At 43.4% G+C, this 18,647-nt stretch overlaps 1 protein-coding gene and 1 long non-coding RNA gene across 3 annotated transcripts in view; one reads left to right on the forward strand and one right to left on the reverse strand.

Moving 5' to 3' along the window:
* NAMPT (nicotinamide phosphoribosyltransferase) overlaps positions 1 to 12,483 on the reverse strand; it is a 29,968-nt gene extending 17,485 nt beyond the window's left edge. For both annotated transcript variants that reach the window (XM_030479528.1, XM_030479527.1), the window contains exons 1-2: positions 12,247 to 12,483; positions 1,068 to 1,224 (exon numbers count right to left, since the gene is read on the reverse strand). In XM_030479528.1, the coding sequence (XP_030335388.1) occupies positions 1,068 to 1,224; positions 12,247 to 12,306 (217 nt within the window). In that variant the 5' untranslated portion in view covers positions 12,307 to 12,483. The remainder of the gene's footprint in view (positions 1 to 1,067; positions 1,225 to 12,246) is intronic.
* Positions 12,484 to 15,099: 2,616 nt separating this feature from the next.
* LOC115605286 lies at positions 15,100 to 18,431 on the forward strand. Its single transcript, XR_003990566.1, has 2 exons — positions 15,100 to 17,974; positions 18,087 to 18,431. It is a non-coding gene; the product is annotated as an uncharacterized LOC115605286 (long non-coding RNA).
* Positions 18,432 to 18,647: the final 216 nt, after the last annotated feature.

Consider the following 18,647-nt stretch of genomic DNA (forward strand, 5'->3'; position numbering starts at 1 on the left):
GCAAGTGACTCAGGAACAATTTGAGGTTATTACTCTTTTATGATGGTTAAACACCTGTCACGAGTTTTAGTAGCAGTGTTTTTCCCACAGGAATGTGATGACTGTGCAAGTTGGCACATGCAACAAGACATAACCAGACTAGCACAAGGGTTAAGCTATGCTGCTCCAGGGAGAATCCCCATGGAGAGGTCTTACAACCAGTCTTTGGTTGTAACCACCTTTCGATAGGAACTGACAGATTAACCACATTGTTTGAATGAGCATTGCTACTGCTGTAGGACCAAACATCTACTGCAAGCATTAGAAAATAATCCTTAGAGAAATGAGACAAGATTATTGAGTGTTTTGATTTTAGTGGAATTCCAATCTTTGGTGGAATTGGCAGAGTTATTTATGGACTCTGGATCAAGATAATGATATTAAAACATATGACTGAAGTTTTCCTTCTGAAGCTTGGCAGAAGGCAACTTGTATTTAGGTCGGAACAGGTGATATTTGCACATAATGCAAAAAAAGCAAACAAAATCTTAAATGGCCCCAAGGAATTTTCAGATGTTACTCTTACAATTGCCAATATTGAAAACACTTTGACATGTACCTGCCGTACTCAATGATCTAAGCAGAGTGGCAACCAAAATTTAAGGGAAATTAAAACCATTATTAGTTTACACAGTAAATAAAATACAGACTGATGTTTCTGTTTAAAATACAAAATGTATTTTTCCTTGAATCTTTCTATCTCCATGTGATTCTACGCACAGTCTTGCTCTACTTCCATTCATTTCAACTTAGCCCACTGAAGCTGGGATGGATGCGAACACCTCTTCATTTTTAATAAACCACAGGCATAAACATACATAGTTAAGAGACGTCTGAATAAAGAAGTCAATATCATTTTATGAGGGGGGACATATCATTTTCAGAATCATAAATCAGATCTTACACATGTCACTACCTACACTGTACCAAGATAATCTGGAATTACTTCAACTATAAGACTCCAGGGTTGAGGAAAAATTAAGATACTTATTTACAGGTAAAGTTTTACTGGAATTTGAGACAGTTACCTTTTAAGTATTTATTCAGAATGTACTGCAAACCATAAAAAACCGTTTCTTCGTATTTCACTTTCCTTAATTTGGAATTTTCAGTCTTCTTTTCACGACATTCAAAGTAGGAATATACTTTGCTTGTATTAGGTGGATATTGCTTGTAGTGTGTAACCTACATTAAGAAAAACTTCAGTAAGAGCTCAAAACATCACTACAAAGCACAAGAGAAATTATATTTGTACATTAAAGCTTACAGTAACTCCCATCCCTTCTGGACTATTACTATTTATCCATGCACATTGTACACATTAAGTGTTTAGAGGAATTCCCCTTTTTTAGCTGCCTTCAATTTTCAGTTCCAAAGACTGTCTTCCCTATCTTATTCTTTGCTTCTGTCAAACCTTTCCTCCTAGAGTAATCTTCACAGTCAGGTCTTCCACTCCCCTGATAACTTGGCTTTGATTACCTGGAAAAGACACTGGCGAGGATTTTAGGAGCAGCACTGGGCACTGGTCTTTCCACTGTCTTTACTTATATGAGGTTTTCCAGACCAATCAAATAAACCCCAATCTTGTCATTGCAAGTTTTCTGCCTTTACTTCAAGCAAAGCACTGCAACATAGGCATGTAATGGAGCACAAACCTATTCTGTTCCAATGTCACTGCCATTCAAAAGCAGAATGCTTAAGAGTAGCACTGTTAGACCCGAAGACAAACATTGGCTTTTAGATTTAGTTCTAGTTATTAGTAAATGACTCACTCCGCAAATTATAACATGTCCTTTCCTAGTTCTGTGCAGAGCTTCCAAAAAAGTAAATCACACTGCCAGCTCACAGAAAACTCTTTTCAGGATATCATCATGTTTAAAGGGAAAAAACACCAATAAAACTCAAACAAAACACACACACCCCCCCCCCCCCCAACTTCCCTTCACCCCCGTTATTGTGGAGCAGTAAAGAATATGCTGTTTGACATGTCTTTCTAACTAATAGGAATATGAACACACACACACACACAACCCCCTTACAAAAATTATTATTAAATGGACTCCCAGAAAAATGACACGTAACAAAACATTAGAAGGTTCATTCCCAGTAAGGCACAAAGAGGAGAAACTCCTTGTTCTGTTTGCACTGTTGCCACTTCAGGAAGTCACAGCAACAGTATGAAAAATCTTGTTCTTTTTTATGACTAGGACTGGACTTTCAGTTGGTGCTTCCTCATGATTTGCTTGTACCACCTGGGAACTCTGTTTATTTCCATTCTTCATCCTACTGGCATGCTACATCTTTATGATTTCAGAGTAAACACTAAACACAGAGCCCACCAGCTTCAAGTGTACATAGCAGACATCCCAGGAACAATTCCCCAAACCAGTACCTGAATTCCTTGTGTCAAGCTATACAGCAAACCAATGTAATGCTGTTGTTCCCACCTCAACAGTTCAAGCAAAACAAAGAAAATACATCTGTGTGTGACTGCCTACTTGGGTTTCTTTAAAAAAGTTTAATTATCCAACTTACTAACTCTGGGCAGGTTGCTGAAGCCAACACCTGTATTATAATGAAAATTTGCATGATCTTAGATTCATCTTTAAAAAAAAAAAAAAAAAAAAAAAAAGGAAAAAAAGTGTTTGACTTTTGCAGTTCAAAGACATTCCTCCAGCTAAATGCTTCTCCCTATCCAACGGGTTACAGTTCCAAATTAGCTTAAGGTGTACTGCATAGACATTTTCCTGTGGTGTTTAAAGACAGGCTTTTCCAGGGACCTCCCATTCTAGCTCTGCTTTGAAACATGATCACAAAACACAGTGCTCTGGCTGCAAATCAGAACTGGAGGTCTGAAATCAGGCTGGAATGCTAACAGCCAGATTTATCCTTTATGTAGCATACCTGAGGAAACAGTTCCTCCAGACTACCTTGCTGGCAGCTTCAACCTAAAAAAACTCCACTCAAGTTCATAAAACATTAAATCACAGGTTTAGCTAATTATTCTGACATGAGATTACATCTTAGCCTGAAAATATATACTGGGTAGTGTCCAGAAAATAGTTATTTCTAGGGATTTAAACATAAACAAACATTTTGTGCCCGACAGAAATGTCATTTTATCAATTAAATTGCTTCAAGCCCTTGAAAGAGATAATGAACTAATTTTACAAGTTATATGCATAAGATTCAATTATATTCTTCACACATTAGAATCTATTTAAACAGTGAAAAATGCGCACCCCTGGCAATTAAGATATTTACATCTAAGCAGACTTTACATCTGTAATTTTAAACAACTTGTGCTGCTTTTTATATTCCACAATGCAGTTAATTTTATCTATAAAGCTGAAACACTCTTTGGGTGTCTGCGAGGCTTCTCACAGACTACTCAGTATTTAAAGACATGATCAAAAACTTGAAGTACCACGCTTTTCAAGCACTGCTTGCTCTAGGCATGCTGTGTAGGTATGGGAGAAGTTAACCACAAGACCTACAACCCCTTCCACTTATCTGGCCATCTGTCTTGCTTCCAAGCTCTCTCCTAGCTGGAGCATCTGCCCATAAAACATCAAGGCTGCTCTGACCGCTAGCTGGCATTTCTGGACTACTAGGACATGGGGAAATAATACCCATCCACCATAGTGATGCTTAGGAGGTTTGGCATGTAACAAAATTCCCAAAAGATCAAGCTGTAGGGAGTGGGAATAGCTCACAGGAGACACAAAGAATGCCACTGAAAACAAACCAACCAATCAAACAAACAAAAAACCCCAAACTGACACACCACCACAAGGCACTTGGGCAATGAACACTATGCTCAAAAAAAATGCCTAGGCTTTCCTTGTTGTCAGATGAAGTTTTGCATCTTTCTGTATTCTAAAGAGTGGAAAGAACAAACCAGTGGCAACACATGATTTTGAAATGTATTTTCTGTGACTTACAGATCGAGACGGTATTGATAAATCTATGCTTTCAGTTAGGGGATGACAGAAACAGGACTTGTACAGACGGGCTCTTAATAAGTAGGAGTGGCTATGAAGTCAATAGGAAACCTTCTCTACAGAAAACAAACGAACAAATAGAAAACCAACCAAAGACCCACAAACAAAAGTCCCTACTGGGATGAAGAGACCCTTATGAGAAAATGAAACACCAAAAATATCTTCAAAAGCCTTTTGATATTTAGTTCAAAGGCTGTGGTTTAGGTTTTGTCTACAAAAAGCATGACAACCTTTGAACAACCACCTACAACAAGGTTATATACTATGACTGAAGCAGAACACTTTTATTCCAGTTGTGATAGCTCCTTATTAAATTTAATCCAAATAAAGGTATATTCAGGAGAAAGAATCCCTCCACAAGGACTAAATCTACTTAACTAAATCAAGTCAGTCATTTGAGAAAAGCCATAAAGCACAAACTGCATTTAGATCAGACATCCAAAAAAACCACTCCAAACATTAAGAGTTAAACAATAAGAGAAGGAAATTAACAAGTTTCATCACAAAACAGGGATGACTGAGATGAAAGCTACATTTTTATAGGCTAGGTAATAAGACCTTTGGCATACAAGCCAAATAATCTTATAGTCTACAAGCTTTGTTGGACAAGAGACTGCAATGAAATGACTTTAAAAAGTTATTTAAATCTATACAACTCGACAATCTGAAAACATGAGAAAACCTGGTCTGACATGAGAAGCCAGGTATGGCCAAATTCTCTGTTGGTGGTTTATTCCTGGTGCTCACCTAGGTCAAATGGGTGCTAACGGGAAGCATTAGAAAGATGCTTCTAAGCCCTGTCTACAGTGAAGAAAACAAAACGCCAAATATCTAGCCAGTAGGATCTTGCCTGTAACTCTACAAGAGATGATACCAGTTCAACTAAGAGGGTATTCAAATATTCTGGAGTCATTTTGAGAAGTCTTTAGTGCAAAATGTGTACAGAACCCAGCTACTGAACGCATGGCACTGTACAGCTGCAAACATGAAGAATCAGAGGGACGGGTAGAAGATGAGCCAGAAGAAGCCTGACCCTGTAAGCTAGTGGCTGGGGCATGTCAGGCCTGAGGATCCTCACTCCCATATACAACTTCCCAAGCTAGATGATTTTACTGCAGTGGTGCTTCTAGCATTTACACTCGGGAGACTCCGAAGAAGCACCTCTAAATCCCCACCAGTCATGGTATTACATGTTATTTGAAAACCCTGTGGAAAGAGGCTGTGATTTGAAAGTTTGCTTTACCAAAACCTTTACAAAGTTTAGCCAGTGGAGCAGTTAAAAGCAAAGGTTTCCAATAACCTATATTGAAAACAACATTGTTTACAACAATGGTTTAGTTGGTGAACTAAAGAGATGATTTAATACTAGACCTGGCAATCCTGAGGCAACGGTTGGACCTGATGATCTTGAAGGTCTTTTCCAGCCTCGTTGATTCTATGATTCTATGAACTGGTACTTAGGAATTAAGGGAATGCTTTATCAGATATACCTCACTACATAGACATAACTAACTGCAATTATTAGGTAGCACTGACTCCCTTCAGGAAAGAAAAACCAAAAACCAACAAAACCGCACAACTGTGACTAGCAGTTATATTCAACAAGGATGCTTTTGTAGCTTTCAAAGCAATCACAAAGGGAATGCATGCCACAAACAAAAGTGGAAATGAAAACCAAATCAAAAGTCGGGGTGGCTAAATGGTAAGCTTCTTTGAACAAAAGAGGAAAAAATCAGAAGAATCAGTCTTTAGTAACTCAACAAAAAGAGCATCAACACCAGCAGGTAAAGTGCAAGACACTTGAAATGAGTAAAAAAAATAAAAAACCCCTCAAACCTGAGAATCAGAACAATCTTACTCTTCATCAGGGAGTGTAGCAATAGGACAAGGGGGAATGGGTTCAAACTTAAACAGGGGAAGTTCAGGTTAGATATAAGGAAGAAGTTCTTTACTGTGAGGGTGGTGAGGCACTGGCACAGGTTGCCCAAAGAAGTGGTGAATGCTCCATCCCTGGAGGTGTTCAAGGCCAGGTTGGACAGAGCCTTGGGACACATGGTCTAGGGTGAGGTGTCCCGGTCCATGGAATGGGGGGTTGGAACTAGGTGATCTCAAGGTCCTTTCCAACCCAAACTATTCTATGATTCTATTTGATTATGAGAGCTTCAAATTACCACAGGAAAGTAGCCTTAGAGAGACTCCAGATTGCTTTTAAACACGCATAAGTGAAGCAAATGAAGATTAAGATAATGTTTAAGAACTAAAGTGAGAATATTGGGAAGTATCTGCTCTCATGAGATGAGAGGGATAAGCTAATGCAGGTTATGACTGAAGGTTGATGTTGTACCACTTTTAATATCTCCGTATTCTAATTCATCCATCATCTCTTACGTGTATTGAAAAATAAGAGGAACAGAGGAGAGCAAAAAAAAAAAAAAAGTTGAGAGAACAGTCAGTAATAAGAAAACTAAGGAGAGCACATACGAACAACTGAATTCCTATGGAAGCTGCACATTATCAGCAGAGATGCTGTAAGTGACCACATCCACATTCATTTAAAGAAACAAGGTCAGGTGTAAGCACTAGAACGGAATGTATTCTAAATTGCTCTGAGAAAATACAAAAGGGAATGCTTTACAATGGATTTTTTTACCACTAAAAAACTGTGTGTTCTTGTCATGGTTTAACCCCAGACAGCAGGCCAGCCCCACACGGCCTCTCACTCACTCTCCTCCACTAGAATGGGGAGAGAATTAGAAGAGTAAAAGTGAGAAAACTCGTGGGTTGAGATAAAGGCAGTTTAACAGGTAAAGCAAAAGCTGCACAAGCAAAGCAAAAGAAGGAATTCATTCACCACCTCCTATGGGCAGGCAGATGTTCAGCCATCTCCAGGACAGCAGGGCTCCCTCACACAGAATGGTTACTTGGGAAGACAAACACCATCACTCCCAATGTCCCCCCCTTCCTCCTTCTTCCCCAGCTTTACATGCTGAGCATGACTCCATAAGCTGTGGGATATCCCTGGGGTCAGGTGGGGTCAGCTGTCCTGTCTGTGTCCCCTCCCAGCTCCTTGTACACCCCCAGCCTGCTCGCTGGTGGGGTGATGTGAGGAGCAGAAAAGGCCTTGGCTCTGTGTAAGCACTGCTCAGCACTAGCTAAAACACCCCTGTGTTATCAGCACTGTTTCCAGCGCAAATCCAAACCACAGCCCCACACTAGCTACCATGGAGAAAACTAACTCTAGCCCAGGCAAAACAAGCACAGTTTTGCACCCAAGATTATCAAAAAAGGTGACAAAATGCCTTATGTTTACTGTTTACACATTTGTGAATAGTCAGCTGTACTACTTCACATACTGCTACAAGTTTCCTGTTCCTTCATGAAAAAAGTAAGACATTTACCTTTTCAACAATGAAAGCTGTAATGATTCTGGAAGAGGTTACTTTCCATTAATTTAAAAATTGACTGGATTCTGTACTGTTGCACTGTTCCTTTAGAGCAACGATGACTCGGGTTTGTAACAGGACCATGTGACTGCAAATCAAAATGTGGAAGATAACGAATCTAGATAGAGCGAAGACTGTTTCTTACGAGGAGCATTGAGCCAGATGCTTTTCCATTGACAGAATTACAGGAGGTAAGAGGTCACATTCACACCACCACCACAAGATTTTAATTAAAAAAATATATATATGGGCTGCTGCAAAGAATAGTTTGCAGTCATTAAGTAGTAGTCAAAACCAGTAAGTTAAGATTATGGATGTGTCTTCCTTGCATACCTCTAGCCTTCTAAACAAAGAACATAGAGGCTGTCAGATCCTGGAATGACACACTCACGAGAAGTGCTTCAGAAGTAAGTGGTCTCCTCCATCCGTGCAGAGTAAAGGAAGTCATTCGAAGTGACAAGTACTTAAAATTCAAAATGCGAGGCATACAGAGTCAAAACATATCTTTCAGGCTTCCTTGAAGCATCCAGAAAGAACTGAATTCTGAAACAGATCTCATTTATAGTCTAGATAGCAAGTCAGCTCCTCCTATGGGGTAACTGCATGGCAGCTTACTATAGCTATCAGCTTAATCACGAAACATTCCAAGCAACAGTAACACATTTCATCGGTAAAAGCATAATAAGCTATTATTGCTTTAGAGAACAAGGTTCAGTTCTCATTTTGATAGCCTTTAGCTACATGCAGTTCATGGTCCATCCAACCCAAGACTGGTACACACCAGTCACTGCTATCTTGTGACTGAACAACACAGCTCTGCTAAGCTGATCCTTTCAACAGTTTTAGACTTGCATATACCCTGGAAGATTTCTTTCCTGGGCAGAAATAAATAAATATGGGATAAACAGAGCATTGGGAATCAAAGAGAAGGAAAATGGAGAGCTGGTATGACACCAACATCAAACTAAATGAGGAACTGAAGGGCATGCACCCTTTTGCTTGGGAAGCACAATGAACGAACAGAACCCTCGCTGTCACAGAGGGGCAAGACTGCACAGACTTCCTGGTATAGACACAAGAGTAAAACATCATGCAGCATGAACAGCGAGCTTCAAGGAGCCTGCTGATATCTCCTCTTGCAGCTCTTTAGCAACAACGATTTTGACTTCAAGTGCTCCAAGTAATACTGAGCCACAAGCAGAAAACTTTACTATTAAAGCCTCATTGCTATAGCGGACATTCACACAATTAAGTTCCCCAGATAACATTACATTGACATATCTCCTGAAAGCCTTAGGATTCAAAGAATTAAAAAGACTGCTGTTATTTATCAGCAAGATGCACACACACAGTACCATATGCCCATGCTGAGACTCTGAGGGGACGGCATATAATACCCAGCACACAAGAGGAATTAGACTGTTGGGGGATTTGGAGGCGTTTAGGAATATGCAACAAAGTACAGAAGAAGAAAACAAAACCTAACTGATGTAAAAACATTTTATCTTGTCATGAAAGTTGGAGATAAACTGCACCATTTGATGCCTGGCCTCAAAATCCTGGAGCACTTGTACAACTCAGTAAGTAACAGAAGCTCAGTAATGTGGCCAGTGTGTAACAAGTGTTTCTATATATAAATATCAAGTATACTAGAAATTAGCATGATACTCAGTTGTTTTTCCAAGAACAGCTTTTAAGATTTTGAAACTGAGTATTTGATAATCTTCTATGACTTAAGAGGAAATGTCCTATGACGTGCACAGACAGGAAAATAGGGAGGGGAGGCTGGATTAACTGTCAACAGACAAATCCTTGCCTACCAAATTATCTTGTTTCTGAATTTTTACGGGCACTGAACCATTAACCAGTTTTCTCTATGCCCCAAATTTCCAGCTGTAGCAACAGAGAACTGGGACGCTAGAGCTAACGCTCAAACTAACGAATTGAGACAGATACAACCCCAAGATACCAGAAATTTTTACTCACAGACAACTGCCTAAGCGAGGAGCTAGGGCTGTACTGGTTAAGGCAGTCTGCACATTTATATTCCCCTACCCCGAGCTGTTTATTTCCACATGACTTTTGTCACCAACATCAGTGTGTATGGATCGGCATCTACTGCAATAGTATTACCAAGTAAGCTTCTGTACTGATACATGTTTTTTGTCATGTCTGAATGTTATTTGTGGACAGCACTGCACACAAGCAGGTGCTACAATCGTGGATAGTGCAGAAATACCCAAAGGAAAAAAACCACACAAGATCAATTCTCACGTTTGATTGCTAGGAAGAGTGTTTGGTAACTCCTGTGAAAAGCTTCATGTTGCAACTACCAGATATTTTAGTGCAATTGTTAATGAAAGTGCTCTCACTGAGGGGGTTTCATTGACTAGGAAATGACAGTATCATCCAGGGAGAAGATAAGTGATGTTTGCTCATGCTACCTAACAAGATAAAAGGAGCTACTTGTTTAAGCATTGTTCAAAGAAGCTGGAGTTCCTAAGATCGGGGAAAAAAGCTTACAGGAAAAGAGGCAATTTGAGTAGTCCTGACAAAGCAAAGTAGATAATTCCAACTGTTTTTAGTATAACACAAAATGCTCCTAGCTGCCACAGAAAACCTCATCCAAACTCAGTTTTAAACTGAAAAAAAAAACCCCAACCCAACCTGAGGCCTTTACGTGACCTCTTTAAGATTTCCACCACTCCTGGAACGTTACCACATCATCTTTCCTATGAAAGAGCAAACAAACCAGAAGCAAACTGGTCATCTGTCACTCCAGTGCTCCTCACCACCACTAATCCTAGAGCAGACCCAGTGAATTTAGAAGTAGCAGTGTGCAAATTAGATTTAAATAGATACCGTTTAAACACAGGCCTACAGTATTTAATGTGATTAGTCTCAGACATGGAAGTGGATCTTCCATATTTGAATAAGTTTGATAACTATCACTTAAGCCCTTAATGAAAGAAGCAGTTTTGTGAGCCCTCAACAGCAGCATTACAATGCTCTGACTGAGCTGCTCTAAGATTTATCAGTGTCTTCCAACACACCTTCCCACTAACAGCAACAATAAATGCTACTCATTTCTTTACAAAAAGAGCACCTTTATGTAACATCATATAATAATCATAATAATATGACAAAGGAGCTGGGAAAGGTACAACAGCACAAGTCAGGAACGGAGTACACACTGAGGCTTGTACTTCAGTCATTAGCCAGTAACAAGACCTGGCTGTAACAGTGTATTTGCTTTTTAAACTCTTCTATCTAGAAGTACCTTCATCCTGGAAACCCACAGAATCATAGAATGATTTGGGCTGGAAAAATCTTCAGATTATCTAGTTCCAACCCCGTGCCATGGGCAGGGACACCTTCCACTGGACCAGGTTGCTCAAGGCCCCATCCAACCTGGCCTTGAACACTTCCAGGGATGGAGCATTCACAACTTCCTTGGGCAGCCTATGCCAGTGTCTCACCACTCTCACAGTGAAAAATTTCTTCCTTGTATCTAACCTAAATCTCCCCTGTTTAAGTTTGAACCCATCACGCCTTGTCGAATCACTACAGTCCCTAACGAACAGTCTCTCTCCGGCATCCATCAGAGTGGTCAAATCCCTAAAGAGCTCTAACATAATAAATGCTTTATAATGATAATCAGCACTATCATTGTAGTTTTGTTTAGGGCACCAACAACCTCTTCGACACGGCAATACAGCTCCTGAAGGAAAACAAAGTCTTCTAGTCTAGGAGACACAGAGCACATCTCTACAACCAGACTTCTGGAGTCACACGCTGGCTCTGCCTAGTGTCTAGAAGCTGTTTATATACACTAACGCAACACTGCACAGGAGGAGGACTTGGGCCTGGACATAGTCATGTTGTGAGGCATGTCGAGAGCTTCTGGGTCAGAAATCACCGGATCAGAGCACGGACGGCGCACCTGCACTTGGCCTTTGCTATCAAGCACCGCGATTTTCAAGTGACCCCATGGAACGCAGGGAGGATTGTGAAGCAGGATTCCCTACTCTGAATGAACACCTTGCCCCGCAAGTGTGACACTGCAATGACCACAAACTAAGCAGAGGACTAGGAAATACACATTCCAAGTCAGTCGGTTACTCAGAGCACTCTGCATCACAGCCCGACGCAGGACCGCAGGCAGCGGGCAGCCCGCGCACCGCCCCACCCCCCGAGCGGGGCAGAGCGGGAGAAACGAGACAGGGAAGAGTAACAGCTCCGCTCGCCTCCGCCCTCCTACCGCGGCAACACGTGCGCCCGCTCCCAGCCTCGGCGGGAGGGCAGCACGGCGGCGGCCGCGGGATGCTCGGCGGGGCGGGCACCCCGCCCCTCGCCATGGCCGCCCCTCGCACCCTGCCCGCCCTGCTCCGCACCCGCCCCGCCCGCTTTCACTTTCTTTTCTCGCCCTGCCGCCGCCGGCGCCCCCCCGGCAGCGCGGCCCCGGGGACCCCGGCGGGGAAGCGGGCTCGGCCGCCCGCTCCGCAGCGCGGGGCTGCAGGGTCAGCCCCCGGCCAGGCCTCCGCGCCCCCCCGAGGCTGGGCACCCCTTCTCACACCTCGGGGGCTGCGGGGCTCCCAGCTCCGGCCAGGCGGGCAGGGTGAGGGAGGCGGTGGCGGCGGGGCCGGCCCGGCGCCCTGCGTGCGGAGCGCCCGGCGCCAGGCCCGGCAGGTCCGGTGCGGCGGCACCAGAGCGCCCGCGGAGGTGACCCGCTCCCGCCCGCCCGCCGTCCCCGCGCCCACCTTGTAGGAGTCGGTGGCGAGGAGGATGTTGAACTCGGCCCCCGCCGCAGCGCACTCCATGTCGCCGAGCCCGCGGAGGCGCCGCCGCCCGCACGGACGGACACGACTGGGCTGCGCCGCTGCCCGCCGCCGCCAGGCGCTCGGGGAGGGGGGGAGAGAGGAGAAAAGGGGACGGGGACGGTGACGGGAGGGGATTACGGCCGGGGGGGCGGGGGCCTCGCACGGCCTCCTGCGCCGCTGATTGGCTGCACGTCTCCGCCGCCGAAGGAGATGCCGTGAGGTCACTGCGCGGGCGGGGCGGGGCTAGGGCGGTAGACGGGCTCTGATTGGTTCCGCCTCCCGGTCGGTGCAGGGGAGGGAGGCGGTGGCTCCGACGTCACGAAGGGCGGGGCAGAGCCCCCGGTTTACGTTCCCTTTCATTGGGAGCCGGGCGGAGGGCTGGAGAGGCGGGTTCGGCGCTGTGATGTCACTGCGCGGCTGGTGCGCGCTCTCTCGCTATTGGCCGGCGGCGCGGCGGCGTGCTCGGCAGAGCGCGAGGGGCGGGGGCGCGCTTGGCGCGGGGCGGTGTGCGCATGCGCGGGGGGTCCCCCCTTTTCGGTTCCCTGCAGCAGCCGCCGCCGGGCCGCGGTTACGGGAAGAGGCACGGGCGGGCTCCGGCCGGGCGGGCCCCGCGGTGCCGTGACCCGGGTCAGCTGCGCTGCCGGGAACGCGGTGCCCCTAAGGGAGGGCTGGCTCCTCGCCCGCCTTCCCGCGCTTGCCGAGTGCGGGAAGCCGGGGGCTCTGTGCCCGCCGGGCGGTGCGACGGTGCCGTCAGCTGCACTGAGGGCAAATAACTGCTGAAGGCAGGGCAGCGCTGGATGCGAGGCGCGGCTGCCCGGCCTCGTGTGCCCGGGGGGCGAAAGGGCCTCTCTGGGGGGAGGGAGACCTAAGAATGAGGGGGCTCGGGAGGTGAGCCCCTCGGGGTGGCACAGACACCGCTGACGGGGCGCCGGCCACCCCGTGCCGGGAATGGGCAGCTGCGGCAGCCATGGGGTGTGCAATAGCTGTGCTCGGGTCAGGGCCCTTGGGCCCGCGTGACGAGGAAAGGAAGGAGATGAGCGCATGGGCTTCGGGAAAGAGGTGTGGTAAGAAGGTGGGGAACTTACAGAAAGTTGCCCCATCCCTGGCAGTGTTTGAGGCCAGGTTGGATGGGGCATTGAGCAACCTGGTCTAGGGGAAGGTGTCCCTGCCTGTGGCGGGGGGTTGGAACTGGATGAGCTTTAAGGTCCCTTCCATCCCAAACACTTCTGTTGTTGTATGAAAGTAGAAAGCATGTGTGAGTGCTTGAAAAAGCTGCAGTTGTTGTATGGAGAATGACAACAGCTGCTGCCCCTGTCAGGCCTCCTGTTACCAGGGATTGCCATATGGTGAAGGACTCCATGGCCTTCTAGAGCATCAAAATCTCCATCTCTACCTCCACCACTAGCATTTGGTACCAGTTGCTTCAGTGGAAGAATACGATAAATTTCAATAGAAAAATACTTCCTCGCCTGTGTTGATCAGAATATGACTGTGCCTTAGAAAAGCTTTATTTTATGCTATTATAACTATATTTGGTCTTCTAATCTTTGTAAATACCTGAGGTTTTTGGATTGTATTTAGCTATTAGAATTGTTCTGTGACAATAAAACACTGCTTTTGGAGCAAGTGGCAAACGTGTCTGGCACAATCATTGGCTTGTCCACGATAGGGAGATGGTTTTCTTGCTTTCTACTAATCAGATGCATGGAGAAATAACATTAAATACCAACAATACTACTGATCAGTAATGCATTAAAAAAGCTGCTTAATTTGCGTTTTCTGTAAAACCATTAGTGAATTAGCACTTAGGTTGATATTTGATGATATAAACCCCCCAAATTGAGTAACTAATAACTATTTATGAAGATGATTCAGAAAAGATGGTGTTGCACCCCATCAGTCAGATTTTCATAGAAATATGAATATCTAAGAAAATTGCAAAGAATGAGTTCAGGAATAGGATCCAGATATTTTAGACCTGATTCTACATCAGTCCTGGTGGTTCCATAATTGCACTGTGAGCTGCATTCTTTTGGTTACCCTTATGTGTCCCTGTTGACTTCAGCATGCTCTTGCTTTATGCACCGGGTCTTTTGTTTAATTATGACTACTTACTTACTATTGACTATTTACTTACAGTTTGGAAAAGAAAAAAGGAAGGTAACCATTGACAGCTGCCAACAATAAGCAAGCTGTATGAAACTACTTTCATTAGTTTTCTCAGGAGGGAAAGGGTTCCCATGGAGCACGAAAAAGTCACTGAAGCAGTTGGAAACATTAAGGGAATATGTTTATCAGGAGTTTCCTGTAGGCTTCCCCCGGTAGATTGTGCTGTTTTGCAACAGAATTTGGTAGCAGCAAGGGTAATTGCTATTATTGCTATAACCCACCATGAAATTGCAACTAACCATCTCCTTGTCTTAAACTTTCCACTTTTTCTTGTTCAGTCCCATGAACACAAAGTTATCTTCTTGCTACTCCATCACAGGAATAAAAAGGTTGAAATTTCAATTTTCTTTCTTGGGGCTCTCTGTTGCTCTTCCCCTTCTTTGTCTTGTTTGTTGTTGCAGAGCCAACCCAGTCTACTCTCTTCCATTGGCTAAACTGAAAGTGCTGTTTATTTGCTAGGCTGGAAAGCTGCTCTGCCTTTTTCCACATTTTCCTTAAATACAGAATGTTTTTTCCTGAAGTTACCTGGCCTTGCCGCCTCCTTGATTCCTTTTGTGGAGTGTCCCATCAAGGCGACAAGAAGATTATAGGGTAATTTGAAATTATTTCTATATACAAATCTCCCTTGTTTTGCCCCCAGACTTTCTTCTGTGATGTTGTTCATGTGAGAATTTTCCCCCTTTACCATGTCCTTTATCTGTGTATTTTTCATGGTGAAATTCCTCTGCCGCAAAAGACAATTCTTAATTTTCGCTTGGAAAGTCTATTTTAATGTAAAGCAGATGAGTAAAAAGAAAAAATATATTAATTTGATCAGATCAGTCTTTTAACTGCTGCAAGAAATTAGAAACGGCAGAGAAATACTACAGAGCTTTTTTTTTTTTTTCCCCCCAATTAAAAAAAAGACATTTCTCGCTACTGAATTGTGCTGATTGATCTTCAGGCCTTCAATAGAATAATTAACAATGATTTGCTTAGACGGATTTTTTTTGTCAGCATCTTCCTCCTCCTCCTGCTGGCTCTTTGTTGTATCTTACAACGTGCCAGAGCCAGAATAATGGTTTAATTTAGCTCATATGAACATATCTAAAGCTGTATCTGCAGTGAAATATCGCGAAGTTAGGACGCTTCAGAGTGTTAGAAGAAAATGGTATTATGCTAAACAGAACTATATTAAATCACAGGTTGCTGGTGTAGAGAGCATATTTAAAGTTTTGAAAAAATTAAATACAACTCTTGCAGCAGTCAGTAGATGGTAGGAGTATAGTTACAACAGCAGAAGAGGAATAATCCTAGGAACCTCAATTCTCAATTCCCGTGCTCTATTTTTCATTTATTACTATGAAACTGACTTTAGACTGTTCATCTGGCTTACTGAAATCAGCATTTGTCATATATGTGGGGCTTAACTTCTCTCTTCAGATGGAATCACACCAAGAAATCATGTTCTTCAATTTAAATGCGAGTTTAGCTAAATAGTTTCTGATACCATTTAGCCTCCTGATAAGAGTCAGATTTCTTCAATAATCATCTTCTAACGTTTGGCATTTGAGAGATTTTTAGACGTACTCATTTGCATATTTTTAAGAAACAAAGCCCTAACGGCAGCTTTAAGAAATTCATATTAATCAAGGGACGTGCTTTGTTCCCCAGGGCTTTCTGATAATAAATGATACTCTGTGTAGCAGAAGTGTCCAGTCAGCATTTTATGTGTATAAAGCCTATAATGTAGTCTGCTGCTGTATTTGGAGGAAAGCTATCCTGCAAATATGGCCTCAGGTTGATGTCTTGGGAAGTATACAGGGACAGCCAAATGAAGATGGATATTACGTTATATCCATTCTTTGATCACTATTGCAAAACTTGATATTTCTTTCATCTAGCTGTGAAAGTCCCATCACAGTTGCACAGAAGATCTACGTGACTGAAATATCTGCACACGCCATGGTTATGTACAGAGTATGAATTTTCCCTTCTAAAGTGTTTCTAGTTCTTTTGGTCATTAATTCTGAGCCTGAACCAATCCCCTGTGCTCCCCTTATCTGCGTGATAATTCCAAGGCATATTGACAGATTAAATATCAAGATTATCTCCTAATATTTTCCTAATATTTTTCTGTTTGGATATGTTGGCGAAAAAGCAGAATTTTAGCTGTGCTCCTTTGTGCCTTAGGTTCGGTGCAACTAGTACTTATAGTGGTGTTTAAGCTTATAATGATTGGCAACAAGTCCCTCGGTGCCTGACAGCCAGGCTGGTATTGCTGGAGTTTATCAGACATCTGTCACTCTCCACCTCAGTGCATACAATTCTTCGCTGTAGAGCTATGAGGAAAACAGAGTGGAGCCTGTAGATGTTTTTCAAGGCTAAGTCTCCTAAATCTCCTTTCATCCTTCCTAAAGCATCCCATCCTACATCATTCTGCAGCATCTCAGCATTGTTTCCTCTGTGTTCTTGTAGCGTTCTATCACCTTGGATACCTGGCTGGGGCTCCAGAGTTAATCAGTGCATAATTGGTTAAGAACATCTAAGTAGATTTTAGTTGGCTTGAGAATTTAATTCTCATTGCTAAACAGTCAATAGTCTTGTTAAGCAGTATCCCAATCACAAGGAATCATGGAGAGGTAGATCATTTTGCATAGAAGTCAAAAAATCCTGACACGTCAATTTAAATCATATTCAGTGAATGAAGCAAGCCTAGTATTTCTGCCTTCTAGTTTATCCAAAGGCCTCTCTCTAAAAATTGCGTGCTATGCAGGCTGTATAAATAACTGACTAGAATATGTATGAAAAATAAGAGGAATTGCTTTATCTATGCAGTATGTAGGACAAGGTTAAATCCAGTGCAAGTTTTAGTTTACAGGAGATGGCATTCTTCTGGTAAGTAGTCACATTAGGTTATATGTAATTTGATATATGTATATTTTGTCCGTGCATGTGTGTATATTTATAAACCCCCCTAATATTCTGTTGGAATACTGCTGCTCGATGGTCTGTCTACTGAAGTTCCTTTTCAGTCTATGGCATAGCATCTCTTTTCTGAACTACAGCTACCAAGAGGTGTTTGTGTGACTGCAGGACCTGGGTCAGCAAGATTCACACCTCAGCGCAGCTAACCTTCGAATGTTTGTTAGGTTTTGTGCTGCTGGGTGTGAGTCACAGCAAGTCAGTTTATCTTCTTAAGAACTGTCGGAAGTCAGTGCATGTATTTCTGCTGGGAGTTGGATTACTAGCTTTCCAGACATGCTGTGAGACTTCTTGCCTTGGTTTTTGGAAGAGATGAATTTCAGATTATGATCATGGTTTTGTATCACAGCATGTTAATTTTTATTTCTTGACATTCATTGTATAACCAGTACTGAGGTTTTCGTATTTTCTTCAACAGCAACAGCAGTTCAGTTGCTTCGTTGTTCAGATTAATGCGAAGCTGAGAGAACTTGAAGTGCTCTCACACAGATGGATGAATGGCACAGGACACCCTGAAGATTCCTGTGTTCCAGAGGTGCCTGACTGGTTCTGCACACTGTGGATCCAGCACAGTTTACCAGCTTCGGCTGAGTCCTGAGGCTCCCTCCTTAAAGAGCTCAGGTGGGTCTGCTCTGCTTTTTTTCCAGTGCTTGGGATTCCTCATGAGCTGGATGGCAAGAAAGTGTTGCACATTTGAGTACATAGTTGTGGCACCAGATTGGATCAAGAAGGACCTTCCTGATGAGGAGCTTGCTGAATCCAACGTGGCTCCATGAAGTTAGAGGTGCCGGTGTTGCGCTTCTGAGTTTTCCTGGTTTTGTACCATGGTCCAGATATACAGTGTGTGGAGCTGGCTTGGATCAGTAGAGCTTATTCATGTTCCAGATCACATAAAAATGGCTAAACTACTTCCAGATCTGAATCAACACTGAAAGCTGTTTAACCTTGTTTATGCAGCGCTGCACCTGAGCCAATAAACTTTGTATTAATAACCTCTGGGCTATTCTGAGTGTGTCCATGGCACAATTCATGTGCAACTGAAATAACCCTCTACAGCCAGTTAAGTGATGGCGGTGGAGTGTGGGATGCAGTGCAAGAAGGGAGCTGACATGAATACTAGACTGGATCACCTGTGCTTTGCCCACACATCAAATTTCCCAAACACCCAAACAGCTGGGTTTATTTTTCTTTTAAATCAAGTAAGCACA

The sequence above is a fragment of the Strigops habroptila genome, chromosome 3 (assembly GCF_004027225.2).
Source record: "Strigops habroptila isolate Jane chromosome 3, bStrHab1.2.pri, whole genome shotgun sequence".
In the NCBI taxonomy this organism is placed as follows: Eukaryota; Metazoa; Chordata; class Aves; order Psittaciformes; family Psittacidae; genus Strigops; species Strigops habroptila.